The 25,319-nt window shown below is 44.7% G+C and overlaps 1 protein-coding gene across 1 annotated transcript in view; it reads left to right on the top strand.

The window, feature by feature from the left end:
• Positions 1 to 25,319, top strand: part of LOC110314599 — a 62,835-nt gene that overhangs the window by 32,424 nt on the left and 5,092 nt on the right. Inside the window, exon 5 of the mRNA XM_021188870.2 lies at positions 5,273 to 6,332. Coding sequence (XP_021044529.2) covers positions 5,273 to 6,332 — 1,060 coding nt within the window. The remainder of the gene's footprint in view (positions 1 to 5,272; positions 6,333 to 25,319) is intronic.

Raw genomic sequence — 25,319 nt, forward strand, 5'->3', positions numbered from 1 at the left:
CTCTCTCTCTGCTGCTCCCTTGCTCTCTCTCTGCTGCTCCCTTGCTCTCTCTGCTGCTCCCTTGCCTTCTCTCTCCTCTTACTTTTGCCTAGGCTTGTCCTTCCTGCTCACTCCCTTCATTTTCTCTCCTCTCAACTCAACAGCCTCATCTTTCTCCTCATAGCTGGCTTTTTGGATCTTAAATGCACTGAGCCAGGGAAACTTATATTACCAAAATTATCCAAAGAGAGGGCACAAAGAAAGAGCAGGTAAGTCTTGTCCACTTGGGTTAGCCTTGGAGTCTCCCATAGAAACCCATCTTCCCAAAGAGTTAGGAGGTGCAGCTTGCACCTTATGAGACAGCATCCTACTCTGCCTCCCCTGGCTCAGCTTCCCTCTCCAATCATCTTCCTCCCTGGAGAGGCTCTGACAGGTGCTCTTGCCACTGCCTAGTGTCACCTGTTCTTTCTGAGTGTCAGGACAGCAGCAGCCAAAACTTTGCCTTGGGAATTCGAGTGAAGTTGTAAAGGTTAAGTTCCAAAGTCTAGAAGCCGTGTTCTTCAGTTCTGACAGGTGGAGTGGCAATCACAGAGGAGATAAAAGAGCTGAAGGAGATGTCTCACACTTCCTGGAGTGACATCAACCAATGAAACCGGGGGTTCTCCAAAACTGAAATCAGGACCTAGAGAGGATGAAACAGTCCAATCCACAAAGGTCTGTCAAGACAAAAGCTGAGAGCAACCACAGGCACTGTAGCTCATTCCCCTCAAATCCAGGTGCTGAGAAGGACTTCTGGAGACAGCCACCACTCCCACTGCTGTGGGAGTCTCAGGCTTTTGCCTTCCTTCCTCTGGCCAGCAAGTGTCCACAGCACAGCTAGCTCACAGTTGGCTTCAAGCAGCTGAGGGAACTTCAGTAGAGCAGCTTAGGTAAGTGAGCTATCCTCCATGGCAGCCGCCTCTGTCTCAACATCTTTAAACCTCTCTGTCCCAGTGCCTACCCAGAATGCTGTGGGATGATGTGGGACTGCCAGTACAACCCCGAGCTCTAAGGACAACCTGGCTGCTTTGGTGCCTCTCTAGAAACTCTGGCTCCTTGGGACCTTCATAGCCCCCACCACTGGCTGCGGAGAACCTTGGATACTAGGGGAGTGTGGGATGAGAGAAAAATCCCTCCCTCGGTCTGCGTAAATTAGGCTACTTACAGATCCAGATAGAGGGATCTGAAATAATCTGAGAGGGTGAATGAAGTAGGAGTTACTGAGGCAAGGGATTTAGCAGGTCTCCAAGCCCCTCTGAAGGTGCTCCATCTTCTTGGAGACATAACTCTGTGGAAAGGTAGGGGGAAATTGTCCTTAAACAATGAAGAACTATACTCTGGAACCAAGCAGATCTAAGAACCTCAGACCCTGGAAGTTTTTCCCTAGTAAAACAAGAGCATTGCTCTCCCGAGCAAGAGGCAAAGCAGCATCGTAGCTGGAAATGCTCCACAGCTGTTTCTCAAGAGCTTTTCCCATTCTCATGTCCTCATTCCATGCCTTCCTACCAACTGGCATTGCTTGCAGAATTAGGGTCGCCTGCTTGATTGTCATCTGTTTTCCGCCAAAGATAAAAACAGCAAAATTTTTTATTTCAGTGCTCAGAATTTTCTCCAGTGAACACTAGAAAGAATTTTGAAAGAAACTACTAATATTTAAAACCAACTCATTGCTTCTGGGATATCAGGGAGTTTCATGTAGGTATTAGAGTTTGGTGAGCCTCAGAGTCCATCTTAGTTGTTAAAGACCATTAGCTGGATAGATGCCCCCAGGGAGAGCATTTGAATCATAGAAATGTTTTTGTAGTCACAGGTGTTGTATTGAGATAGTCCAGGTTCCAGGCTATCCCACAGATTCTCTATAAATGATTCCACTGCAGTTCTCCTGAGTTCCAAATTTGCCAGTGAATATGCATCCTCCATCATCACATTAGTGTGAGATGTGAATTGTGTTTCCTTCCCACGTTGGGGAGTGAACCAGGGGTGCTGTCTTGCGACAGGACCTGATTAAGGGGGTGCTGGATGGGAGGGGCCAGGAAGGAATAAGTAAGGGAGACAGCTTAGCAGTGCATAGAACAGGGTGGGGCTGCACATTCCCTCTGGGCAGAAATGAAAGTGCTATTTCTGTAACCTTACTAGAGTTTCAGTTTTGTTTTTGTCTGGCTTTCATGTTTCCTCCTTACTTATACCCCCTACCTCAATACCTACCCAGCAAGGAGACTGTAGCAGAAAGATCTTGCCCAGAACATCTTCCAGGTTGTTTTCCAACTCAACTTTGCAAGCGCCGGAGATGACAGGTTTGCACCACCCCCTTGACTCCCTGCTTCCTTATGCAGTGATGGTGAACATGTCTCCAGGCAGTCCATCGGCAAAAATGGTCTCAACTCTGGAACAGCCCTCCCATGGAAGAAAGAGGAGCCAAGCAACACTAACTACTATAATAAGGAAAAGAAATATAGGCAAGGCATAAATAGATCACTCTGCCTCTCTTCTGTCTCTCTTTCTCTCTAGGTGTTCTGTGTCTCTGTCCTTCTCTGTCTCTCTGTCTCTGTCTCTGTCTCACCATCTCTCTGTCTCTTGGCCTCTTCCCACCCCCACCCCCCAATTTCTTTGCACCAAGACTACTGAACCATAAAGTTACACACAAGTGCAAGTGATGGTCTCCGGCTAGCCTCACTGGCTAGTCCCCTGCCCAGATCAGGTCTTCTGCCTCAGCCTCACTTCTGGAATGTCTTGTGGTCAGGTTCAAATGCTTTCTCCCTGGGTTCTCTTTAAATGAAGATCTCTCAAGAAGGCAGCTTTGTCCTTGTTCTGCTCTGAGTTTCTAGGTAGCCCTGAGGGATGCTGGGTCGACTGCTTTCTGGTTTGCTCGACTGGTTCCTGGTTTGCAGTCACGGTGTCCTCTTCTGAAGGCACTAGACAGAAGCCTGTAGGCTTGCCCAGGATAAATCTGGTGGGTAAGAGTCTGATGTCATCCTCCAGAGAAGAATTTGCTTGTTCATTTCCAAATTCTTAGGCACTTCATCTCCTCTGTATGACCGAGTAATTCTGATTTCAGAAGCTCGCTCTCCAAGCATAGAGCTGTATGTGCTTAGATGGTTTAAGCTATTTTACATACCACAGGCAGAAAGTCAGTATGACCTTCTGTTTTAGCCTAAGTCTTCATCTCCAGAAATTCCAACCCTTTCATCCCATGATTTTGCTCCCTTTGGGGTTCCATTTCATATTTTGTGGAGTCTGGCTCCATTCTGTCTACCTGTTCTGGCCTCCCATGTTCCGTCCCCCCATTCCAGCAGATCTTTATAGATGCTTGAAACATACTGTGTCTGGGACTAGGGACTCTATGAGAAAACTCTTGGGCTTACTGAAAATCTGATGTGATTAGCATACCCAAACCCCAGTCACACTGAGCCATGGTAGTAGGACAGTTACAGTAAACATTTGAAAGTTGCATGGGTAACTCTCTCAGTAACACAGTAATACTACATATGGGATTATGCATCAGGTAAAAGTCTTTGTTTTTTTAAGCACACTGTTAATTGTTTGAATAAAAACTGATTGTGAATGATATGTGATCCCAGGAAAAAGCAAGACCAGGGATCTGTTCCCAGCACCCACCTGCAGGCTGATATCTAGTCCCAGGGGGATCTGATGCTCTCTTCTGGCCTCTGTGAGCACCATGCTCACATGGTGACAGACATGCATGTAGGCAAAACACCCATATGCCTAAAATAAAAATAAGTAAGATTCTAAGCAAACAGCAACAAGAAAAAGTAGTTGGCAAATGTCAAGTCATGTCAGGTCGCAGTCTGTAGTGAAATGTACTCTGAGGTTTCTTAAAAGGATAGCACCAAGGGTGAGAGGCACAGAGCCTGGAGCTGGCTGCCTCATGTCCTTCAGCCTGATGTAACCAAGTGCCACAATCTTGGTGGGTTATGAAGAACAGATACTTGTTTCTCTCAGTGTAGGTGTAGAGGTGCAAATCAAGATGGTTAGAATCTAGGGCCAATCCTCTTCTCCTTGAAGACCGCTAACATCTCCCTGGGGTGTGATGTAGCACAGAATGAGCATTAGCTGTCTGGAGGTCCTTTGTCCAGATCCTGGGGCCAGTTAGATGACACTGTCTTCATGACTTAGAAACCTCCTAGCGTCCTCATCACCACCAGAATAAAGAACTCTATATGACCTTTGAAAAGAAACAGGCATTGGGTCACAATGCTTCTGTTTCATACGTAAGAACCTACCTCACTGTAAGGATGTGGGTGTCGAATAAGAATAGAAGACCACAGCCTAGTCCATCTTCTTCAAGGCTAATGACCAAAGTGTGTGAATGAATTTATTTCTAGAAAAGAAGGAAGATCATTGACCTACTTTGTTTTTGTGTGTCCCTAGATCCCCAATGGCAATTTTGCCAGAGGTTTCTCCATAAAAGTAGACAACTGGTAGATGAACATCTAAAATTATTGAAAGAAAAATAAAAAGTAATAAATAAAATAATAATATTTTTTTTTCTTCCAAACAAACAAGACCCAAAACCATAGGCAAGTGGCACTTGTGCTTTATTGTAAGAAAAGCAACGGAATTCAAGTTCCATAACATTGAATATTAGGAAGGAGGTAAATCATTCACTGATCTAATGAGGCTGAAATGCAGAACAATCAAAACGAATATAGCAAAACACTGAGAGAAGTCACTATATATACAAGCTACCACTGTGTACTGGCTGGTTTTGCGTGTCAACTTGACACAAGCTGGAGTTATTACAGAGAAAGGAGCTTCAGTTGAGGAAATGCCTCCATGAGATCCAGCTGTAAGGCATTTTCTCAATTAGTGATCAAGGGGGAGGGGCCCTTGTGGGTGGAACAATCTCTGGGCTGGTAGTCTTGGGTTCTAAAAGAGAGCAGGCTGAGCAAGCCAGGGGAAGCAAGTCAGTAACATCCCTCCATGGCCTCTGCATCAGCTCCTGCTTCCTGACCTGCTTGAGTTCCAATCCTGACTTCCTTGGTGATGAACAGCAGTGTGGAAGTGTAAGCTGAATAAACCCTTTCCTCCCCAACTGCTTCTTGGTCATGATGCTTGTGCAGGAATAGAAACCCTGACTAAAACACACTGTCTAAATGTCCATTCCTGGTTAACCATTTCCTTGGTCTTCACACTCACCAGTCCCAGGGAACACACCCAGCAAGCACATTTTGCTGTTAGCTTCTCAGAATTTGTCCTCTCCTCTTCAGTCCAACACTAATGGCTCTAATTATAGGTGAAGATTTCATCTCGGGAGCAGCAGGACTGCCAGAAAATGAACATCACCGTTGAAAGGACCCATCCTGTGCTGATTCTAAATGCAGGAGAGATCACACTTGGGATAAAAAGTAGGAACAACATGGAGACTCATGACAGGGTAGAAGAGAACAGGAACATTTCAAAAGCTCTGTGTGCTCTGATGAATTATGGAAAGGGAAAGGTCAAGGCTCACATTAAAAATCCAGACTATAGTTTGACTAAACATGGAATAGGAGACGATTTGGAAACCTCTTTCAAGAACATTTTGCCATCTAGACCCCTAGACTTTGAGCAAGATCAATCCTACTTTTTCATCTGCGTAAAATCACAGAGTCCAGATATCTCTGTTGTGAAGCCTGCCACCATTGCAACCAATTTGTACATGAGAAATGGGGCATCTTCAGTTGAAATGAACTTGTATGCTGCTCAGGAGTTCTTAGAAAAAATCAAGGTTGCAGGAGGAAGGTCGCCTTCAGCAAGGCCTTCAGAAAGGCCGAGCGATGATGCACAAGAGGAAGTCCACGTGCAGGAGTTGGCTGCTGATTTTTTTAAACAGTCAAAACTTACAAAGATGGAAAAAATCTTATTTAGCGAATCCAAAAATGTTGAATATAAATCCTTTGAAACAAAAAATTTGCTAAAGAGAGTTAAAGAGATTCTCCCTCGAACTGTTTCTGCCTTTGCCAACACTGATGGGGGATATTTGTTTATTGGTTTAGATGAAAAAAACCAGCAAATTATTGGTTTTGAAGCAAAGAATTGCCAGCCTAATCACTTAAAGAGTACAATAGACAAGTACATCCAAAAGCTGCCTGTCACTCACTTCTGTGAGGAGAAGGGGAAAATCAAGTACACGTGCAAATTCATCGAAGTCCACGATTTCGGAGCCGTGTGTTCATATGTGTGTGCGCTCAGAGTGGAGAGATTCTGCTGTGCAGTGTTCGCTGCAGAGCCCGAATCCTGGCACGTGGAAGGCAGCTGTGTGAAGAGGTTTACCGCAGAGGAATGGGTGAAGCGCCAGATGGATGCCACAGAAGGTAGAGGGATGGAGATTAATAATCAGTTTACATTGGGCTAAGGGGGTTGGAAGACTGCTTTCTGGGCTTGGGCAACCTGAAAACTCCTCACATACCAACAGCTAGTTTATTGGTCTCTAGTTCCCTATGGAAAATATATTCACTGCTTTCAATGATGCTGTGAGCTTTTCCCTTCACAATGGCCAGCTCTGATATAGCCTGCTTCTCCAGTAGCTGGAACTAGAGCAAGAACATAGAGGAACCAGGCCTCATAATTCCCTTCAAGGATCTTGTCATGTGCCACAGCAGGTTAAGCTGACATCCCACCAAGTCTCAGGCCAGGGGAAATGCAGCCCTACTGTTTGCAGCAGAACAGTGTTGGTCTGGCCTGGCTTCATGGCAGGCCCATTTCCATCAGAGCTGAGCAGCATAGCCTGAATCCTGGCACGTGAAAGATGGTCGTGTTGAAAGGTTTACCACAGAGGAATGGGTCAAGTTCCCCACATCTTAGCTAATCAGGTTCAGGAAGGGGAACTGGCAATTAGAATACATTTAGCTAGGGAAGTTGGAAGGGTTTCTCTCTGTCTCTCTCTCTCTCTCTCTCTCTCTCTCTCTTTGTTTTGTTTATTCGAGACAGGGTTTCTCTGTATAGCCCTGGCTGTCCTGGAACTCACTTCGTAGACCAGGCTGGCCTCGAACTCAGAAATCCGCCTGCCTCTGCCTCCCGAGTGCTGGGATTAAAGGCATGTGCCACCATGCCCGGCAAGGTTTCTCTTTAGGATTTGAGACAAGATCATTAGTCCTGATTATTCGGCTACTGATCTGGACTGCATCTGTAACCTACCTGGGAGCCCAGATCCCTCTCTCCCTGATTTTACCTCAACCCCCTGTACTCACTTGTAAAAAAAAAAATCCCTCCACCCTCAACATCTCCCCAGTTGAGCTCTGTATTAGGAGCTGGCATATCTTCTAGGAATCCTGGATTCAGTTTCACTCCTACCCCTTCCCTGTGTTTCTTTCTCCCTAGACTTCGCTCAGTCACCTTAGTAGATAATACTCGGCCCTATGGTTTATGATGTGGAAAGTGCTGCACTGCTATCTCAGGCTTTGCAAGAAGAAGCTCTGAGATGAGGCCAGACCAGCACCAGCACACCGAGTCTGCAGAGTTCCCAGCAGCTGCTTCCGTCGCCCCCCAAGCTCACTGCTGCTTCAAGAGCCCCCTCCAACCTCTTGCTTCTCATAACATTTTTCAATAAATAGACTGATAAGCAAATAAAAGCCTCAACAATGGGCACACTGTATACAGTCTTCTGTGTGGGAATCTGTCAATAGATTGGGACCCCGTTTAGACTTGAGAAAGCTTTGATTTTGAAAGACAAACATCATATGGAAAACCATGGAACTGCTAAGTTCCAACACCTGGTTCTAATGCCAACTTGGCCAGATTCCGAGGCCCATGTCAGGTTCTGCCCTTCTCTGAGCCCCTGGCTATCAGTATGAATGACACATGCCTCAGGTTGACAGAAGTATTTGGGTGTATGTTGAGTAGAAGGAATACACTTATTGTATTTTATATCAACCAAATTGATTACCCTTAGGTGCTAAAATGTTTCCTCTACAATCCAATGTTCGCTCAAATGACTTCCATGGCAGGAAATGTTCACAGGAATTCATTCTCTGCACTAAGAGATTTAAAAACATAATTGTCGCCGAAAGTTCTGTAGTATGGCAACTACAGAAAGATAGAAAGAAAGAAAGAAAGAAAGAAAGAAAGAAAGAAAGAAAGAAAGAAAGAAAGAAAGAAAGAAAGCCACAGAAGAAAGTCCATTCTTGTTCCACTCTGCTCCAACAAGACAAACTCCAGATTTTTTTTTAACTGTATTTGCCTTCATATCCAGGTGTATTTTAGCTAAGTTGTAACCATAATAGATACATTCTACTTGGTGCTTATCTGGATGGTGGTTCACAGCCCCCTCCCACTCAGCAGTCTTTCACTATAGGCAAGCATCTTCAGGTCACAACTTCGGCAGAGTTGGTCCTCCAGTGCCTTTGAGCAGGGAGGGAGCGAGCAGTGCTGTGCATCCTCTGTGTCCGGCTGGCTTCCTGCAACTGGATCTCAGGCCTGTGGTAGAGGGAGAAGGTGAGGGGTGAGCAGTTCACAAAGGCCTTAAAACCCAGGAGATAATGGGGCAGGGTCTCCAACTCTCCAGGGAACTTAGTCCCAGAGCAACACAAAAGAGGCATCCTTTCATTTTCCCACAGATCACCGTGAGAAGATGGCACTGATGGCAGTTGTGCCCTCCCTCCCCCCTCCAAGGAGTGCCAGTCCAGTCACCAAGTACAGAAACCAGGAGGTCTGGAAGCAGACTACTAGTGGGCAGCAGAATATGCCACCCAGTATGCCACTCTGGCATTATTTGGTTTACACACTACTGAAAAGCTTCAGATGCAACAAAGTCAATATAACTCTTTCTCTTCCTAGAAAGAAGAGAGGAAACCTCCCACATGCTACATGCTCTCCCTGCAACAAAGAATCATGCTTCCCTGGGAATCACAGCCAAGAGAGTTCTGTAGAAACTGCCTTTCTCATTTAGATTTCCTCTCTCTGCCTCTTCTCCCTATGCCTCTTCCTTCCTATTCTTCCTTCCCGTGTCCTTCCTTTTCCTCCTCTTATTCTCCCTTTCTCTCCTGATTTCCCTTCTGTCCTATTCTTTCTTCCAAATAAATCAGGATTCTGCATATGAAATAAAATCATGCATGTTTCTTCTTCCAGGTCTGGCTTATTTGACTCAACACAATGGTCTCTAGTAGCAGCCACTCTGCTGCCAAAGATACATTGTTTCATCTTCATTTCATCGTGGTTATGCCAACCCTCACTGTGAACATGTGTCACCATGTCCTTGCAGTTGTCACTTTGTAATTTAAAAAATAATTTTGATGTATTCTTTGACATTTCATTACATATACACAAACTATCCTGATCATATCAAACTCTAACTGCAATGTGCCCAATGTGCCCTGCAATCTACCTTCATGTTATCTCTTCCCACCCCCTCTGTCAAACAAATGTTTAATATAAGAGAAATACCCTTTAAATATGTATATACATATTACCACATAATACTGTTAATCAAACCCATGTTTATTTGTTTAAATAAGATTAAATAAGTTGCCAAATCTTTTTTTTTTTTTGAGACAGGATTTCTGGGTAGCCCTAGCAGTCCTGGAACTCACTCTGTAGACCAGGCTGGCCTTGAACTCAGAAATCCGCCTGTCTCTGCCTCCCAAGTGCTGGGATTAAAGGCATGCACCACCACTGCCTGGCTGCCTAGATCTTTTAAATCAAACCTAACTATGGTATAATGAATCCATGGGTTCCTTGGACAACAACGAGAAGCTCAATGTTTGGCATGTGTTCGAGTCTCTAGATCAAGGAGAGCTTTATTAAGTGGTAGGCACTTGTGTGATGGTGCAGAGGTCTAAGTCCTGAAAACAAACTCATTCAGAAGATCTTCTGCTCAAATAGTACTATTTCAAAACCAGATGCAGCAGTATGATAAAATTCACTGAACTGGCAATCCAGAATTGCACTGTCGTCAACATATACAACCGGATACTCTGTCCCTCGTTTACCTGATACCGGACAATGCATGTTTTTCCCATTCAAATATACATTTAATTCTACATGGTCATATGTTTTACCCACTACATCTCCCTCCTGAGGAAGGCTGTTTGCCAGCAGCCTGTTTTTCTCTTCACTGTTGTGGTACAGGGCTCCATCATTTCTCATCACCAGGCTATGCATGTCGTGGCCAAGAGGAATCTGGTTCAAGTTAACTCTCTGAGTTGCAACACCTATACCCCAGATTCAAGTTCAGATTCAGTCCATTATCATCAAGGTGGGAACATTGCAGCATCCAGGCAGGCATGGTGCAGGAGGAGCTAAGAGTTCTACATCTTCATCTGAAGGCTGCTAGCAGAATCTCATGTCCTCTCTTTAAAACCAGGGCCACCAATCAGTATTTACGCATGGGCAATCTACCAGGAAGTACATCTCGGGACAGAAATGACTATCCTCTTGCTGGATAGTTTTATGTCAGTCTGACACAAATCAAAGTCACCTGGGAGGAAGGAACCTCAATTAAGTTGTCTCCATATAATCAGGCTATAGGGTCTCCTATAAAACATTCATGATTTGGGGAGAGGGCCCTGCCCCATTGTGGGGACCAGCTCTGGACTGGCAGTCCTGGTTTCCATAAGAAAACAGGCTGAGCAAACCATGGTGAGCAAGCCAGGAAGCAACACCCTTCGATGGCCTCTGCATCAGCTCCTGCCTCCAGGTTCCCATCCTGTTTGAGCTTCTTTCCTGGCTTCCTTTGATGATGAACAGTGATATGGAGGTATAAGCCAAATAAACCCTTTCCTCTCCAAGTTGCTTTGTCCATGGGGTTTCAGCACAGCGATAGCAACCCTAAGACACCACCCCTCCTTCAGCCATTAGTTGTCAATAGGATGCTCTAGGATGGAGCCTCATGATTTCCTCTCTATCCATACTGGAATTGCTGACTGGCTTCATCTTGAGCAGATCTTACCCAGGTACGCATAGCTGCTGTGGATTTGTGAGCACAACAGCTCTGCCATATGCAGAAATTGCACCTCACAAAACTGAGAGTAGGTTTTTTAAAACATTTTGGTACAGTGACCCACTATACAAGTCAGGCCAGCCTTAAACTCACCATGAAGCCCTCCATGACCTCCAATGTGCAGCAACCTTCTTACCTCAGACTCCCAGACTGCTGAGATTGAAGGAGATCCACCACACCAGGGACTATGTTATAAGTCTAATCATTCTGAGTTGTTCAAGAAGTGTTTTCCAGTAAAGAAATCCAAAAGGCAAGTAAAACTAACAAGAAAGGATGAAAACTTCTAGAGCCACACAAAGAATCAGACAGCTCATCTCCCTGAGTGTCTTTCTAGGCTTCATGTAACCTCCATGACTGTGAGAACTGTAGCTGCAGCACAGCTGAAGTCTCCTCTGGGCCTTGGGTAACTGTCGTGGCTCGTAATACTGTGATCATTACTGTGAGTCTCTGCCATTGGCCACTGTGACATGGTGCTCCCCCCCCCCCCATAGCCACACTGGTCTCCATTCTGTGGATGTCCTTTGGTTTCAGTCTTAGAGATGGAAAATAATCACTGCTAAATGGAATTAGCAATCAATTTGTAAGGCAGGAGGACAGAGGGTGTCGCATCTCCTGGGAGCTGGGTCAGAACTGTCATGAAGCAGATGAGCCCCAGCCTCAACCACTTGTTAGAACCTTGTGGCTCCTTTACAAAAGAGCAGTTCCCCAGGTGCTCCCCAGACGTCCATGACTCCTTCTGTCAGGTGTGGTACAAGAGCATCTCCGTGTCGCACAGACATCACACATGTGCAGAGGACTAAATGGAGAACACACTTACTCCTCACTTGCTATTATAATCAAGGTTGGTAGGTATGCAGACGCACAGAACCGACTGATGGAAAAGATGGCATTCATTTTCTTTATTAATATTTTCTCTTTCAATTTTCCTTCCCACTGGCAACAATAAGGCATTCCTTTAGAGCTTTTAAATGATCCCTCTAGGGGCCGGGGATGTGACTCAGTATTAGAACGTGTTGTGACCATGTCTACAGTTTTGGGCTTCATTCCCAGCCCCAATGATCTTTCAAATCCTTTTACTTGAAAAGCCCAAATCTTTGAAAGGGCTCTCTCATCCTCAAAAAGATTGTGTCTCAGGGGTTGAGAACCACTTTTCTAAGGTTTGTGAAATTCCTTCAAAAGTCACAGACTCACTGGCCTGTGGTTCCTGGAGGAAATTGTGAAGGTCCAGAGGTTCCCAGACATAATTAGACATTGAAGGTGAAGATGACAAAGCCTATGTGCATTGGGGTTGCTCCTGAAGTCAGACACTCTAGAGCTGGCACTCGGGCAGAAGACATCTGCTTGTCTCTTTATACCTTGAGCCATTTGGCCCCTCCATGAGCCAGCATCTGCTCTGGCTAATGGAGTCCGGAGAGGATTTCTCCATGGTCACAAAGCCAAGTGGTGTAGACATAAAACAATATGCGGATGAATAATTTTCTTCTTGTGCTATTACAAAAGGACACAAGGCAAACAGATATTCCAGGGGAAGTTGGTATCACACCAGCCAAATTCAAGAAGACCACAGTTAAGAACCATATCTCTCAGTCTCTGTGTCTTTCTGTCTGTCTGTCTTCCTTTGACTCTCTGGGTCTCTCTGTCTTTGTGTCTCTGTCATTGGCTCTCTGTTTATGCCTCTGTTATTTCCTCTGTCCCTGTCTCTCTCTCTCTCTGTCTCTCTGCCTATCTCTGTCTCTCTCAGTATCTCTCTCTCTGTCTCTTTGTGTATGTGTTTGGTGAATGGCACCATATTTCCCACATATTTGGTAAATCATCTACCCCTAAGCCCCATCCCTATCCAGAGCAGAAAGACTTGGACAGTTTTCCTGTAGATGCCATTGGAAAATGGTGAGGCTAAACAAGGAGGAAATGAGATATTTACAAAGGAGTGTGAATCAAGATTGGCGAAGGTAGACAGAAAGTTAAACTGTGTGTAGAGACAAAGATCCAAATTACTTGAGAGATGGAACTGGAAATTAGTGGCAGAAAGTGTGCTTAGCATGACAAACACACACACACACACACACACACACACACAGGGCGAGAAAGAGGAAGAAAGTGAGAAAAATAAGAGACTAACAAGAAGGGAAAGGAACTATCTCAGGTCTCTCACATATGAGCTGTAGATTTGCATGGAAGTCATGAAGGTAGAAAGAGGTTATTTAGGGGAGGGGACAGATCTAAGGGAGCATAATGGGGCACGATACAATGCTATACATGTGTGAAAACTACAAGAGCACTCCTTTATTTTGACATTAACTAAAAAACATTAACTATCAAAAAGTAAAATAAAGCCAGCCAGCAAGGCATGGTGGCCACAGGCTTAGGGTGCCAACACTTGGGGGTGGGCATGTCCTTGTTGGTGACACAGCCGATTCAAGCACAGCCATGGACACCTGAGACCCTGTCACACAACCGAAGAAACCAGTGAATAGAGTTTAGGGTTCACACAAACAGTTTTTGCCCCCATTGCTCTGCAAGGGATTTAGCGTGTCTTCTGACACAGTGTCTCAATCTGAAGCCAGAGCTCATGAACTTCACATCGACTGTAAAGTGATGAACATTGTCTAACCGGAAGGGCGGAGACTGATGAGTTGGTAGAATTGTGCTTTCCTGTCCTAGGAAATGGAAACTCTCAAAGATGGGGAAACAGAAATGAAACTAAGGCTCCACCTTATGCCTGGACTTGTGGTACCACAAAAGCACAGAATGGAGCTGTGTCTTTCTTAAGCCTTAGACCCTTTCCAGTCAGAGACTAGCTCCTGAGCCAATTGGGCCCTCTGGAGCAATCTCCTCTTTCAATACTCCAATGCTGTAGGGTTGTTTTGTTAAATCCCTGGGCAAATTGTTTGCTCAAATTCTTTTGGCAAAGGGAAACAGATTCATATAGAGTTATGAATATTTTGGATGGCAGGAGTTGGTGAATGTATGTAACTCGGCCATAGCAGGCATTGGAACATACACATTTATTTTCTTACACGGGCAGCCCCCTGCCTGTGGCATGACAATGAGAGTCTCAACTACACTTCTGTGAACAGCCACGTGAGGCAGAGGTGGGGTTTCCCAGATGAAATGATTGACAGCACAGAGACCCCAGTGAGCTGGGCATTTCAGCCCCTGTCCATTCAAACCCATGGTCCCCGTGGGCAGTGGAAGTGAGAGAGTTTAAAGGGATGAGTGTGACCACAGCATGCCATTTGCACTTAGGACAATGTCAAAAGAAACCCAGAATTTGTGAAATATGTATGTACTAAAGCATGCCCTACCATGCAACAAACAAACAAAAAATTGAAAACAGAGAAACAAAAAAGCTTGTGTGTTCTTGACATTGCTCATAGAGGTAAAGAAATATACAAACATGCAGTGCCATAATTAGTATAAAAACAGACCCAAAGAAAGCAAAGAGATGGGAGTGTGTGTGTGTGTGTGTGTGTATGTATGTATGTGAGTATGTATGCATGAGTGTGTGTGATTGTGCCTGACTGTGTATGTGACTGTGTGTTCATGTGTGTGTGTGTGTAAGTGAATGTGCATGAGTGTATGTGTGAATGTGTGTTTGTATATGTGTGAATCCGTGTTTTTGTGTTCATCTCTGAGTGTCTGTATAAGTGTGTGTGTGTTCCTGTGTGTGAGTATGTATGTGTGTTCATGTGTGTGTGTGTTCATGTATGTGTGTGTTCATGTGTGTGTGTATGTGAATGTGCATGAGTATATATGTGAATGCATGTTGGTGTGTATGTGTGTTCCTGTGTGTGAGTGTCTGTATGAGTGTGTGTATGTTTATGTGTTCCTGTGTGTGAGTATGTGTGTGTGTTCCTGTGTGTGTGTGTGTGTGTGTGTTTGTGTGTGTGCTCATGTGAGTATGTGTGTGTGTCCCCTCTGCCTGTGCTGGTGCAACAGTTGTCCCCGCATGCCCCTTTCTTCTCCCAGGACATTCCGGGCTCTCCTCCTCACATTACTCCCAGCGCCTGCTCTTGGATGCCCTGGGGCCAAGGCTGTTCTGGGAAGCCTGGTAAAGATAGAGTGACTGGGTCTCCTTCAAGGAGACAGGAAACTTCATTTTTTATTGAATTTAAAAATTTCCATACAAGGATTTATTATAAATGAGCAAATCTCCCTGACTCTCTCCCCTCCCCCACCTGCTCCTTCCACCTGTGCAATGTGATTTCTAGGTAGCTTTACTTTATTATTATTATTATTATTATTATTATTATTATTTTCTTTATTTACATTTCAAATGCTATCCTGAAAGTATCCTATACCCCGCCCCCACCCCTGCTCCCCTACCCATCCACTCCCACTACTTGGACCTGGCCTTCCCCTGTGCTGGGTCATATAAAGTTTGCAAGACCAAGGGGCCTCTCTTCCCAATGATGACCGATTAGGCCATCTTCTGGGTAGCTTTACTTTTATTTGCTTCTTTTAAAATTTTTTTAAATTAGTTGTTCTAAATAAATAAATAACAAATAAATAAATAAAATTAAAATTTAAAAAAAAATTCGTTGTTCTTATTGTCAAGTCACAAGGGCACAAAACATCTAAGTTTCCCGTTACACTTCCTGGAGTGACGTAATGCTCAAAGTCTCAGAGTGATGACTCAATTTAACTTATAAAACTAGCAAAGAAAGGCGAGGCTTACTCAGTTTTACCTCAGCAAGCATTCATACAGCAGTGAGCACTCATACAGCGACTGTATCTTGGTTCCGCAGAACCAGTTGTTCTCCCACTGTGGTTGAGCTCCGCTCACCTTTCCTGCCTCTCTGGGCAAGGAAAAGGCCTGCAAGCCTATTGGTGCTCTGAGCTTCGGGGAACACAGCTTCCAGGACACAAAGTAAGTGAGCCAGGTCCACTGTGACAAACTCAACCCTGTTGTCGTTCTCTTTCTGTGCCCACCCAGTGTCAGGTCCTGTCTACTTACTGGCTCTGGGAGGATGTGGGGTAGCAGTTGCCAGCATAGCCCTTCCCTCTCAGGTTAAATCTGGCTGTTTTCCATCTAGGAATCTTGGCTCCTTGGCATCTTCACAGCTATTCTTTCAAAACACCGGCTGCTGAGGACTGGGGGACTCTGAAAGCTTGGGGTGAGAGAAAATGGCTTTCCCCTTGGAGATGGAGGGAGGGCTTAAAGTTGCTGGGAGAGGGCCCATGATGCTTGTTCTGAGGCTGAGTAGTGAGGTAAGAAGAGGCAGGTCTAGTGTGGTATGTTTGGCAGGCTTGTGTAAATCTCTAGAGTCCCTTGCGGGTTCCCTATCCTCTTAGGGACCTGACCCTGATGAACACTGAGAAAAAATGACTCCAGAAAGGGCACAGCCTGTTGTACTCTAGAATCAGAAAGACGCTTCTGTGTAAGTTTACAATCCAGAAGGCCAGAACTTCCCTTTTTTCAAGAGAAGTGCAAAACACTGACCCAGGAGAGAAAGACTGATCTAGGGTTGGGTTGTTTGTTTGTTTGTTTGTTTTCCATTTTGATTTGTTCCCCCAAGAAACAGACCCTTCTACTTGGCTCCCACTGTCTGTGCTGGCTTACCGACCTGCGTCTGGGGCAGAGTAAGGGCATCTGAACATCATCTCCTTTTCTGCCTGATACAGCTGACAGGCACCCTGCATTTCCTTCTGAGAGACTCCCCACCCCCAACCCCCAGAGTCAATGCTACAATCTGAGAAGAAGGAACTACCTAGTTAAGTAGACCCAAGGAACCAGGAGGTCACTGAACCTCACTTCAGTCTTGGAACTTAATTGGAGTTCTGCTCTCTCCCTTGTTTTTAAGTACTGTGTCCATACTGTGTGCCTGAAGGTGCTGGGTATGAACAGTTTCCATAGTTGAGGTCTTGAACTGAGATGGCCAGTGTCCCAGGCTAGCCCACAGCTCCTGTAAAGGGGACTCCAATGTAGCCTCGTTGACTTTGAAGTCCCAGAGACCTGAGTGTTGTCCTTTTGCACTTTGGTATGAGATGTGATTTCTGTCCTCTTTCCATGTGCTGTATGAACCAGGCGTGCTGGCTCAGGACATGGCCTGATTCAGGGGATGCTGAATGGGTGGGGCTGAAAGGAAAAGACTAATAGAGACCACATAGCAGTGTATGGAACAGGGTGTGGCTGCAACACCTAACTCTCTCTCTTCTTTGCCTGCTTGCCTTGTGGGACTGAGCAACTGCTAGATCCTTAGACTTCCATTCACAGCTGCTGCTGACCACTGTTGGGAGCTGGACTACAGACTGTAAGTCATCAACAAATGCCCTTACTATATAGAGACTACCCATAAGTTCTGTGACTCTAGAGAACCCTGACTAATACAGAAGTTGATATATTGACAGAAATGAAACTGCTCCTCTCTCAGCAATACAGGTTGCTTTAGATCCAGGTAAGTCTGGTTGTGGTTTTATGTTAGTATTTTAGAGGGAAGGGAGGCAGACAGAGTCTGGGTGTGTACCCCAGGCTGGCCGTCAATTCACTATGCATAGTCTGAAGGCCTCAAGCTCAAATGCAGACATCAGCCTCCCAAGGCGAACACCAACCTTCCAAGGCCAACACCAGTTTTGGCTCCTTGGGGCCTTCTGGGTGTACACGAAGACCTCTGGCAGGGCCTTAAGGAATGCAGGCTCATGTCCAGGCAGCGCTCCTGTGCAGAAGCCAGTAGTACCTGGCACTAAAGCACAGCGATGCAGAATTATCATGAAGGGCGGAGCATACATCTTCCTGATTGTTTCACGTAGTTACACCACATGAAGACCGGTGCTAAGTTTTCAGTGTAAACTTGAGTGATCCTGCTGATCTGGTTCTTTTGCCATTCATCTCCTGGGAGTCAAGACTTCTTCCTTTAGCTGATGTTGTCTGGAACTGTCAGCACTATGTGCAAATGCTTTCCTTCAGCTGGGACCTATCTGAATGCATGGCTGCTCTGAACTTATCTCCATGCTCAGATCTGAGGGTGTGGGCAACCTGGAGGGAAAGGATTAGTTTGTCATAGACATGGAGCTCTAGGCCTGCCTTCTGAGGGGTGCCCAGTGTGCCTCCAGAGACCAGACCAAGATAAAGTTGCCAGGAGGGGGGGGGGAACCTAATGGTGAATACTTCATATATAAACAGTTTATCACTTGACCTAGTAACTCAGCTTCTGGAAACTTCTCTAGCATGCCCATGATTTTCTGGTCTTAGATAACATTACCTCCTTGTACAATGGGTCATGAATTCTTGTACATCCTCATGGTTTAGTCTGAATTAAATTGCTAGAGTTAAACCCCTCCCCAACACACAAACACAAGATTTTTTTCTTCTTCAGGGTTCTATTTCATACATTCTGCAATTTAATTCTTTTTTTGGATACATTTTCTCAGGATTCACATTTCCCATTCTAATAGCTTTTAAAAATATTCCTTAACCACATATATGTGTAGTTTGGAGGAGCTGTATGAGAGAACCCTTAGGATTAATGAAAATCACCAGCTCTAGTCAGGAGGGGTGGTGCATGCCCTTAATTACCACACGTGGATCTCTGTATGGTAGAGGCCAGCCTGCTCTACATAGCAGGTTTGACATAACAAGAGCATGTATCAGAAACCATAAAGAAAAATAATAAAAAAAGAAAATTTAAATAAATTTTTAAAAATCAGTAGGTTTCCCAAGCATCAGTCAGGATGAACCCTGATCGACAAATATATTACAGTATCCATCCTGGTGCCTTCTCTAATCCCAGAAACTGTGACCTTACTAATCACTGTTAGACTAATATTAAATATGAAATTAAGCAGCAGTTTACAGGAACTGTAGGGAAGGTGCAGAGGTTCGGAGCACTTGTTGCTCTTACAGAGGACCTGGGTTTGGTTCCCAGTACCCATGTAGTAGGTCACAGGCATCTTTATCTTCAGTTCCAGGGAATCCCTCTTCAGAAATCCACCAAACTGAGGCACAGGTGTGGTGGACAGACATACATAAGGCAAAACACTCGTTTAAAAAAACATTGTAGCTCACACGGGTTTACCGAAGCTGTTGCTCATTATTTTACCAACAAAGTGTAAATGAGAAGATGTGGTGGCCTGGTGAAACAAGATGCCAAACTTTCTACTAGGGTGTCTGCCAGCATGGCAGACCATGATGAACTCTGCCCGTGCAGGAAAGGTAGCTCTTCATGTCAGTGAAACGCTAAGTCCTTCAGTTGCAGTTTAATGTGTGTGCTGCACCGTGGTTCACTTCAGAAAGGTCCACAGCTCGGGGCAGACCTCGTGTCTGAGCTGAAGCAAGCACTTCCCACCCATCTCACGAAGCTGCCGTGAACTCGACACCAGCGTCTTTCAGCAAAGATACTTGGAAGAGCATCCTATACACAGAATCCTAAGTCAAATATTAATAGAGTGAATTCTGTCCTAGACGTGATACCAGAGTGATGCCATGTGCCTATAATCACAGGTCCTTGGGATGCTGAAGGGGCAACATGGTTGCAGGCCAGAATTCGGTTAATGCTGGGCAGAGAAAGAAGGGAGAGGAAGGGACATAAACACGTTATTCCCTCTATAGAAACATTAACAACAACAACAACAACAACAACAACAAAACACACAGGCAGGAGAAAAACCCAACCTACAACCAGAACTCATAAGGTTAACAATTTATCAAGGAGAAACCACATTCAGTACTGAAGGAAATCTCGTCCTTGCAGGGCTCCTACTCTAGAGGAGGACACACAACCTGAATTTCCCTCTTTGGAGCACCATGGACTCCAAGCAACTCAGATTCCAGGACAAGGTAAAGTGAACCAGGTTCTTACCAGCATCCTGCAACCCTACTTTCTTTCTATCCCCACTCCAACACACACCCAGTCTATTGTTTGGGGGTGAATAGGAGATTGATGTCTCTTCGGCATTTCTGTAGCCTCTTCTACCAGTGCACAGGCTGCTGGGGCTTTGCATGCTGCAGGGATTAGGGTGAGAACAAATGCTTTCTTCTGGTTATGGGATGGAGGAGAGCCGAAGGTGGTGCTTAATTATGCTTGGACAATAACAGAGGTCCTCAGACCTAGGTTTAACTCTTAGCTCCACCAAGATGAATTCTAATTATGGTAGCTTGGGCACTTCAAAATTATGCATGATCTAAGCCTAACTAGTAAGGCAGGGGAAGCAGAGGTTTGTGTAGATCTCCAGAGCCCTGTAAGGATGCCCCATCCTCTTAAAAACGTGACCCTATAAGCAGAAACTTAAGAGAAATTTCTACATGGAGAAGAATGAAATTAGATCTACACTACAGACACAATTCAACTACAGATGGCCTAAGGGATATATTTCAGATCCCACAGTTAGGGTGTTGATAGATAAGAGCCCCATTTCCTGATCTACAAAGTGAGTTCCAGGACAGCCAGAGTTATACAGAGAAACCCTGTCTCGAAAAACTGAAAAACAAAAAACAAAAAAACAAAAACAAAAACAAAACAAACAACAACAACAAAAAAAACACTAGTGCATAGAGTTTTGTGGGACCCTTCAACTAGATTTACAAAGGGCCAAGAGGCATTTGAGAAAAATTTAATGTCACTAACCACTGAGAAGATACAAGAAGCACAGTTAAATATGATTCATTCTTATCACAATGATTGATTTACTTAATGTTTTAATTATTATTTCATTAGTGTGGATGTTTTTTCTGCATGTATGTATGTATGTATACTGTATGTGTGCCTGGTGCTCACAGAGATAGATAAGAGGGTGACAGATCACCTGGAACTGGAGTTACAGATCTTGTGAGCTATCATGTGGGTGCTGGGAATTGGATCTGTGTCACCTGGACAGACAGACAGTGCTCATTGCTACTCTTCAATATCACGACTTCAATTATCAAGACTAATTTTATTTCATGTGCATGAATGTAGCTTGAGTCTTTTGCAAGAGTGGCAGGTGCTCTTAACCATGGAGCCGTCTCTCCAGCTCCTGCTCCTGTAGTCTGTTATCAAAAAGATGAAAGCTGCCTGATGTCCCAGATGTGGAGTAACGGGATCCCTGCACAACAGGGGCGGAAGAGTATGAATTTCAGTGGATGTTTTGGAAACCATAGTAGCGACTCAATAAGTGAGAAGCGCTACTAGATATGTCCAAGGGAAGTGACGTCACTATGCCAGAGAGACCGCTGCTCGTCCCTGGCTGTTGCTGCATATTGGAAAAAAGTCAAAGTATGAAAGCAGGCCTAAGATACACAGATGGATAAGAGATACAAGAGACGAAGTACATGCACACTGAAGACTGACATGGAGACTTAAAAGGAAGGAGAGAGTCATTTGTGAACACAGGGATGAACCTTATTTTATGTAAGAAAGCCAGGCACAGAAGCCAGGCACACCCTGTATGATGTCACTTACATGAGGAATCTAAAGAAGCTGATTTGATACAAGTAGAAGTTAGGACAGCAGGGAGCAGGGGGTGGGCTTGCTTGTTGGGAGCTGTTGCTGAAGGGCTGTAAGATGTGTGCCATGTAAGGGGAGCCTATGCATTACAGGGTGCCTACAGCAAACAGCAGTGCGTTCTCCTTTTCAAAGCTACCGAGTTAGACTCGGGTTTGTATACTGGGGTTTGTACCTAGAGCTGTGAACATGCAGGGCGCGGGCTCTGCTTGTGAACTCTGTCTCCAGCCCTCTGATTGGTTGGTAATTGGAGAAAGAAATCTGCTAACTTGCAAAGGCTGGCCTTGAATTCACTCTGCATTCCAGGTTGGCTTTGAACTTGTGATCTTTTTTACCTCAGGTAATTCCTGGATAGCTGGGATTACAGGATGCACTGCCAGACCTAGTTGAAGAAGTCGGTGTTTTGTGTTCTTCACACAAATATACCAACTTCTATCATTTTTGTATAAAATAGTGCATATATCAATTACCTTAATTTTTTGACATTTTTTATTAGACGTTTTCTTCATTTACATTTCAAATGCTATCCCCTTTCCTAGTTTCCTCTCTGAAAATCCCCTATACCCTCCCCCCCCCCTGCTCCCGAACCCACCCAATCCTACTTCCTGGCCCTGGCATTCCCCTATACTGAGGCCTAGAATCTTCGCAAGACCAAGGGCCTCTCCTCCCACTGCTGGCCACCTAGGCCATCCTCTGCTACATATGCAGCTAGAGACACAAGCCCTGGGGGTACTAGTTAGTTCATATTGTTGTTTGCCTATAAGGTTGCAGACCCCTTCAGCTCCTTGGATACTTTCTCCAGTTCCTTCTTTGGGGGCCCTGTATTTGCCAGGCACTGGCATAGCCTCACAGGAGACAGCTATATCAGGATCCTGTCAGTGAAATCTTGTTGGTATATGCAACAGTGTCTGGGTTTGGTGGTTGTTTATGGGATGGTTCCCAGGGTAGGACAGTCTCTGGATGGTCCTTCCTTCAGTCTCAGCTCCAAACTTTGTCTCTGTAACTCCTTCCATGGGTATTTTGTTCCCCCTTCTAAGAAGGATCGAAGTATCCACACTTCGGTCTTCCTTCTTGAGTTTCATGAGTTTTGCAAATTGTATCTTGGGTATTCTAAGTTTCTGGGCTAATATCTACCAATTAACTTAATTTAACCATCCCATAATATGTACATATTTCATAGATGTATTCTGCACTCTGAATACACAGCATTTCTGTTAGTAAAAAGAGAAAGAAAGAAAGAAAGAAAGAAAGAAAGAAAGAAAGAAAGAAAGAAAGAAAGAAAGAAAGAGAGAGAGAGAAAGGAGAGGAGAGGCGATGAAAGAAGAGAAGAGAAGATAGACAGACAGACAGACAGACAGACAGACAGACAGACAAAGGCTAAATAGATGAGTCAGCAATACTGACTGATCTTCCATGTGACCAGGATGGATTCTATTTCTAGCACCCAAAGAGCTTCAACTCCAAATCAGATATCCTAATGTCAACTTCTGGACTCCAAAGGCACCAGGCACACAGGTGGTTCACAAACATACACAAAAGATAAACACATTTTAAGAACAATGATGCAACACAGCACCCTTAAACATGTTCATAGAATTAAAATTTTACACTGCATAAGAGTCCTGAGTGTCTCTATCTGGATAGCACTGACAGTCACAGTGACGCATGCAAACTCAGTTCCAGGAAACAAATGAGTTCAATGAAGGTTACTGCACAGCAGTGAACAGATGTTGCATTCATTTGATATTGGCCAAGTTAATGAAATTCTCCCACATCTCTCCAGCCCGTTTTCTATGGCTGTCTTTGCTGTCATTTTGTGTGAGTGCCCTCTAGAGTCAAAATAGCAGAGGAAACTGCAGGTTAAAAACACCACAGACAGAAATGCCATAGAAAGATGACATGTTGTTGGTAGTGATGTTTTTCCACTCACATGAGCCTCTTTCTTATTAACTGAGATTAATTTTACAGAATAAAGTTTTCGCTATGACACTACCAGAAACAAGATGTCCTTTGATCTTGGGAATCCTCTTTACTCTTTCTTTTTGGCCCCCACACCCCTGCTCCCCTTCCCACATACCTTAATACCTTAAACACATTGTTCACTGATATTTTTAATGATTCATCTTTCTGAATCACTTCACATACTGTAATCCTCAGCTCCATCCTCTTTCCTGCAGCGATGGATTCCGTTCTTCCTTATGGCTGAGTAAACCCTGAGTTCAGACTCAGCATGTAGGGAGTTTAATTGTGCACATGATATGGTTTCCTCGTCCACTCACCTGCTGATAGGACCCTTTGCTTGTTCACAAACTCAGCTGTTGTGAACAGGAAGACAACCCACCTGAGTGTACAGGGGTGTGTCCTGTAGGGTCTCCTAGACGCTTAAGGACAAATGCCCAGGAGTGTAAATTCAGTGTTTTTTTTTTTATCATAATAGAATATCTTTTTTTTTTCTTGGATGATTTCATGTTTATAACCATGTATCCTGATCTCATGTACTTCCGTTCACTTCAACCATTCCCTAAATGCACTTCTAGCCCCTGCCCATTTGCTTCTCTCCAGTTAACTAATTGATTAATTATGACCCACCGAGTCCAGTTAATGCTGCCTGTTGGAATGGTGAATGACCCTGTTGGCTGAGAATGGGCAGGTAATGCCACTACAGGAAGCCGTGAGTGCAGTGGCCACATCCTGCCCAGAAGACAGCAGGTCTCAGTAATCATTCCTGTCCTCCAGCTTTTACAGCCTTTCTTTAAAAGGAGATTAATTTAATTCATATTCTATATGTACATGAGTTTTGTCTGTGCACATGCATATGTACAAGGGGTGTGTACAGTGCCTACAGAGGCCAGAAGAGGCTCTCTGGTTCCCGGAAATGGAGTTACAGATGGTAGTGAGCTCTCAGGTCAGTGCAGTGAAGCAAACTTGGGTTCTCGGGAAGAATAGTGCGTTTTCTTAACCATGTGCCCATTTCCCCAGCCCCCAGCTCTCAGCTCTGACATTCTTTACTGTGTTCTCTGTGACAGCGTTCCCCGAGCCTGAGAGGTCAGGTCATCTTGAGGGTCCATTTAAGGAGGGATACTCAGTCCTCAATTTTTCTCACAGAAAGGAACCAAACAGGATGCATAAGACCCCTCTAACTGAATTTAAAAGAAATAGTAAGGTCCAATACCAGACTCGCTAGGCAGAAAAGTGAATCGGTAAAGGTAAAGACTAATAAAACCCTGAAGCCTAGGGAGCGTAAAAAGGAACTGAAGACAACACAGAGACTCCAACACTGTGTGGAGAATTGTTATGAAGATGAGCACACTAACTGCTTCCGTCCCCAGAATCTGAAGTCAGAAAGAGTTGAGAAGTTATCTGAAGGAGAGATGGCTGGAAACACCCTACAGCTGGTGAAAGATATGAATCCACCGACATCCACAGAGCCTTCTGTTCAACTCAAGTGTCCAGGGGATATTCTTCAGGGAGGACAGCATGCCAAGCCAGGAAGACAGAAGGTGTCAAGGTATGTAAACGGTTTGTTTTTGTCATCGAGGAAAGAACTGGAAAGCAACATTGGGACAGACAGAAGAAATGGAGGAAGTGCTAAGACACTGACAGGGTGTGCCTGAACAGCGCTCAGATATGATTTCATGCTATTAGGGGAAAGGTCCTTAGAGAGGGCAAAGAGAAAGTCAGGATTCCAGAGGAGAGCTGGAGAATGGAGAACACCCACGTTCAAGCAGGAGAGAAGCTGTGCTTCCTGGAGAATGTTTTCCTGACAAATTCAAAGCCTTGACTGTCACCCNCAACTTCCACAAAAGAAGAAGGGGGAGAAGATGGTACCATAGGGCAAAATGAGATGAAGTGAACCAAGTCAGTCTCAGAATGACAAATCTCATACATTTCTTCTCAGATGTGGTTCCGAGAGTGTGTATATGAAACATCTGAGAAATTGTGTGTGT

Source organism: Mus pahari (genome assembly GCF_900095145.1).
Source record: "Mus pahari chromosome 14 unlocalized genomic scaffold, PAHARI_EIJ_v1.1 14_unlocalized, whole genome shotgun sequence".
In the NCBI taxonomy this organism is placed as follows: Eukaryota; Metazoa; Chordata; class Mammalia; order Rodentia; family Muridae; genus Mus; species Mus pahari.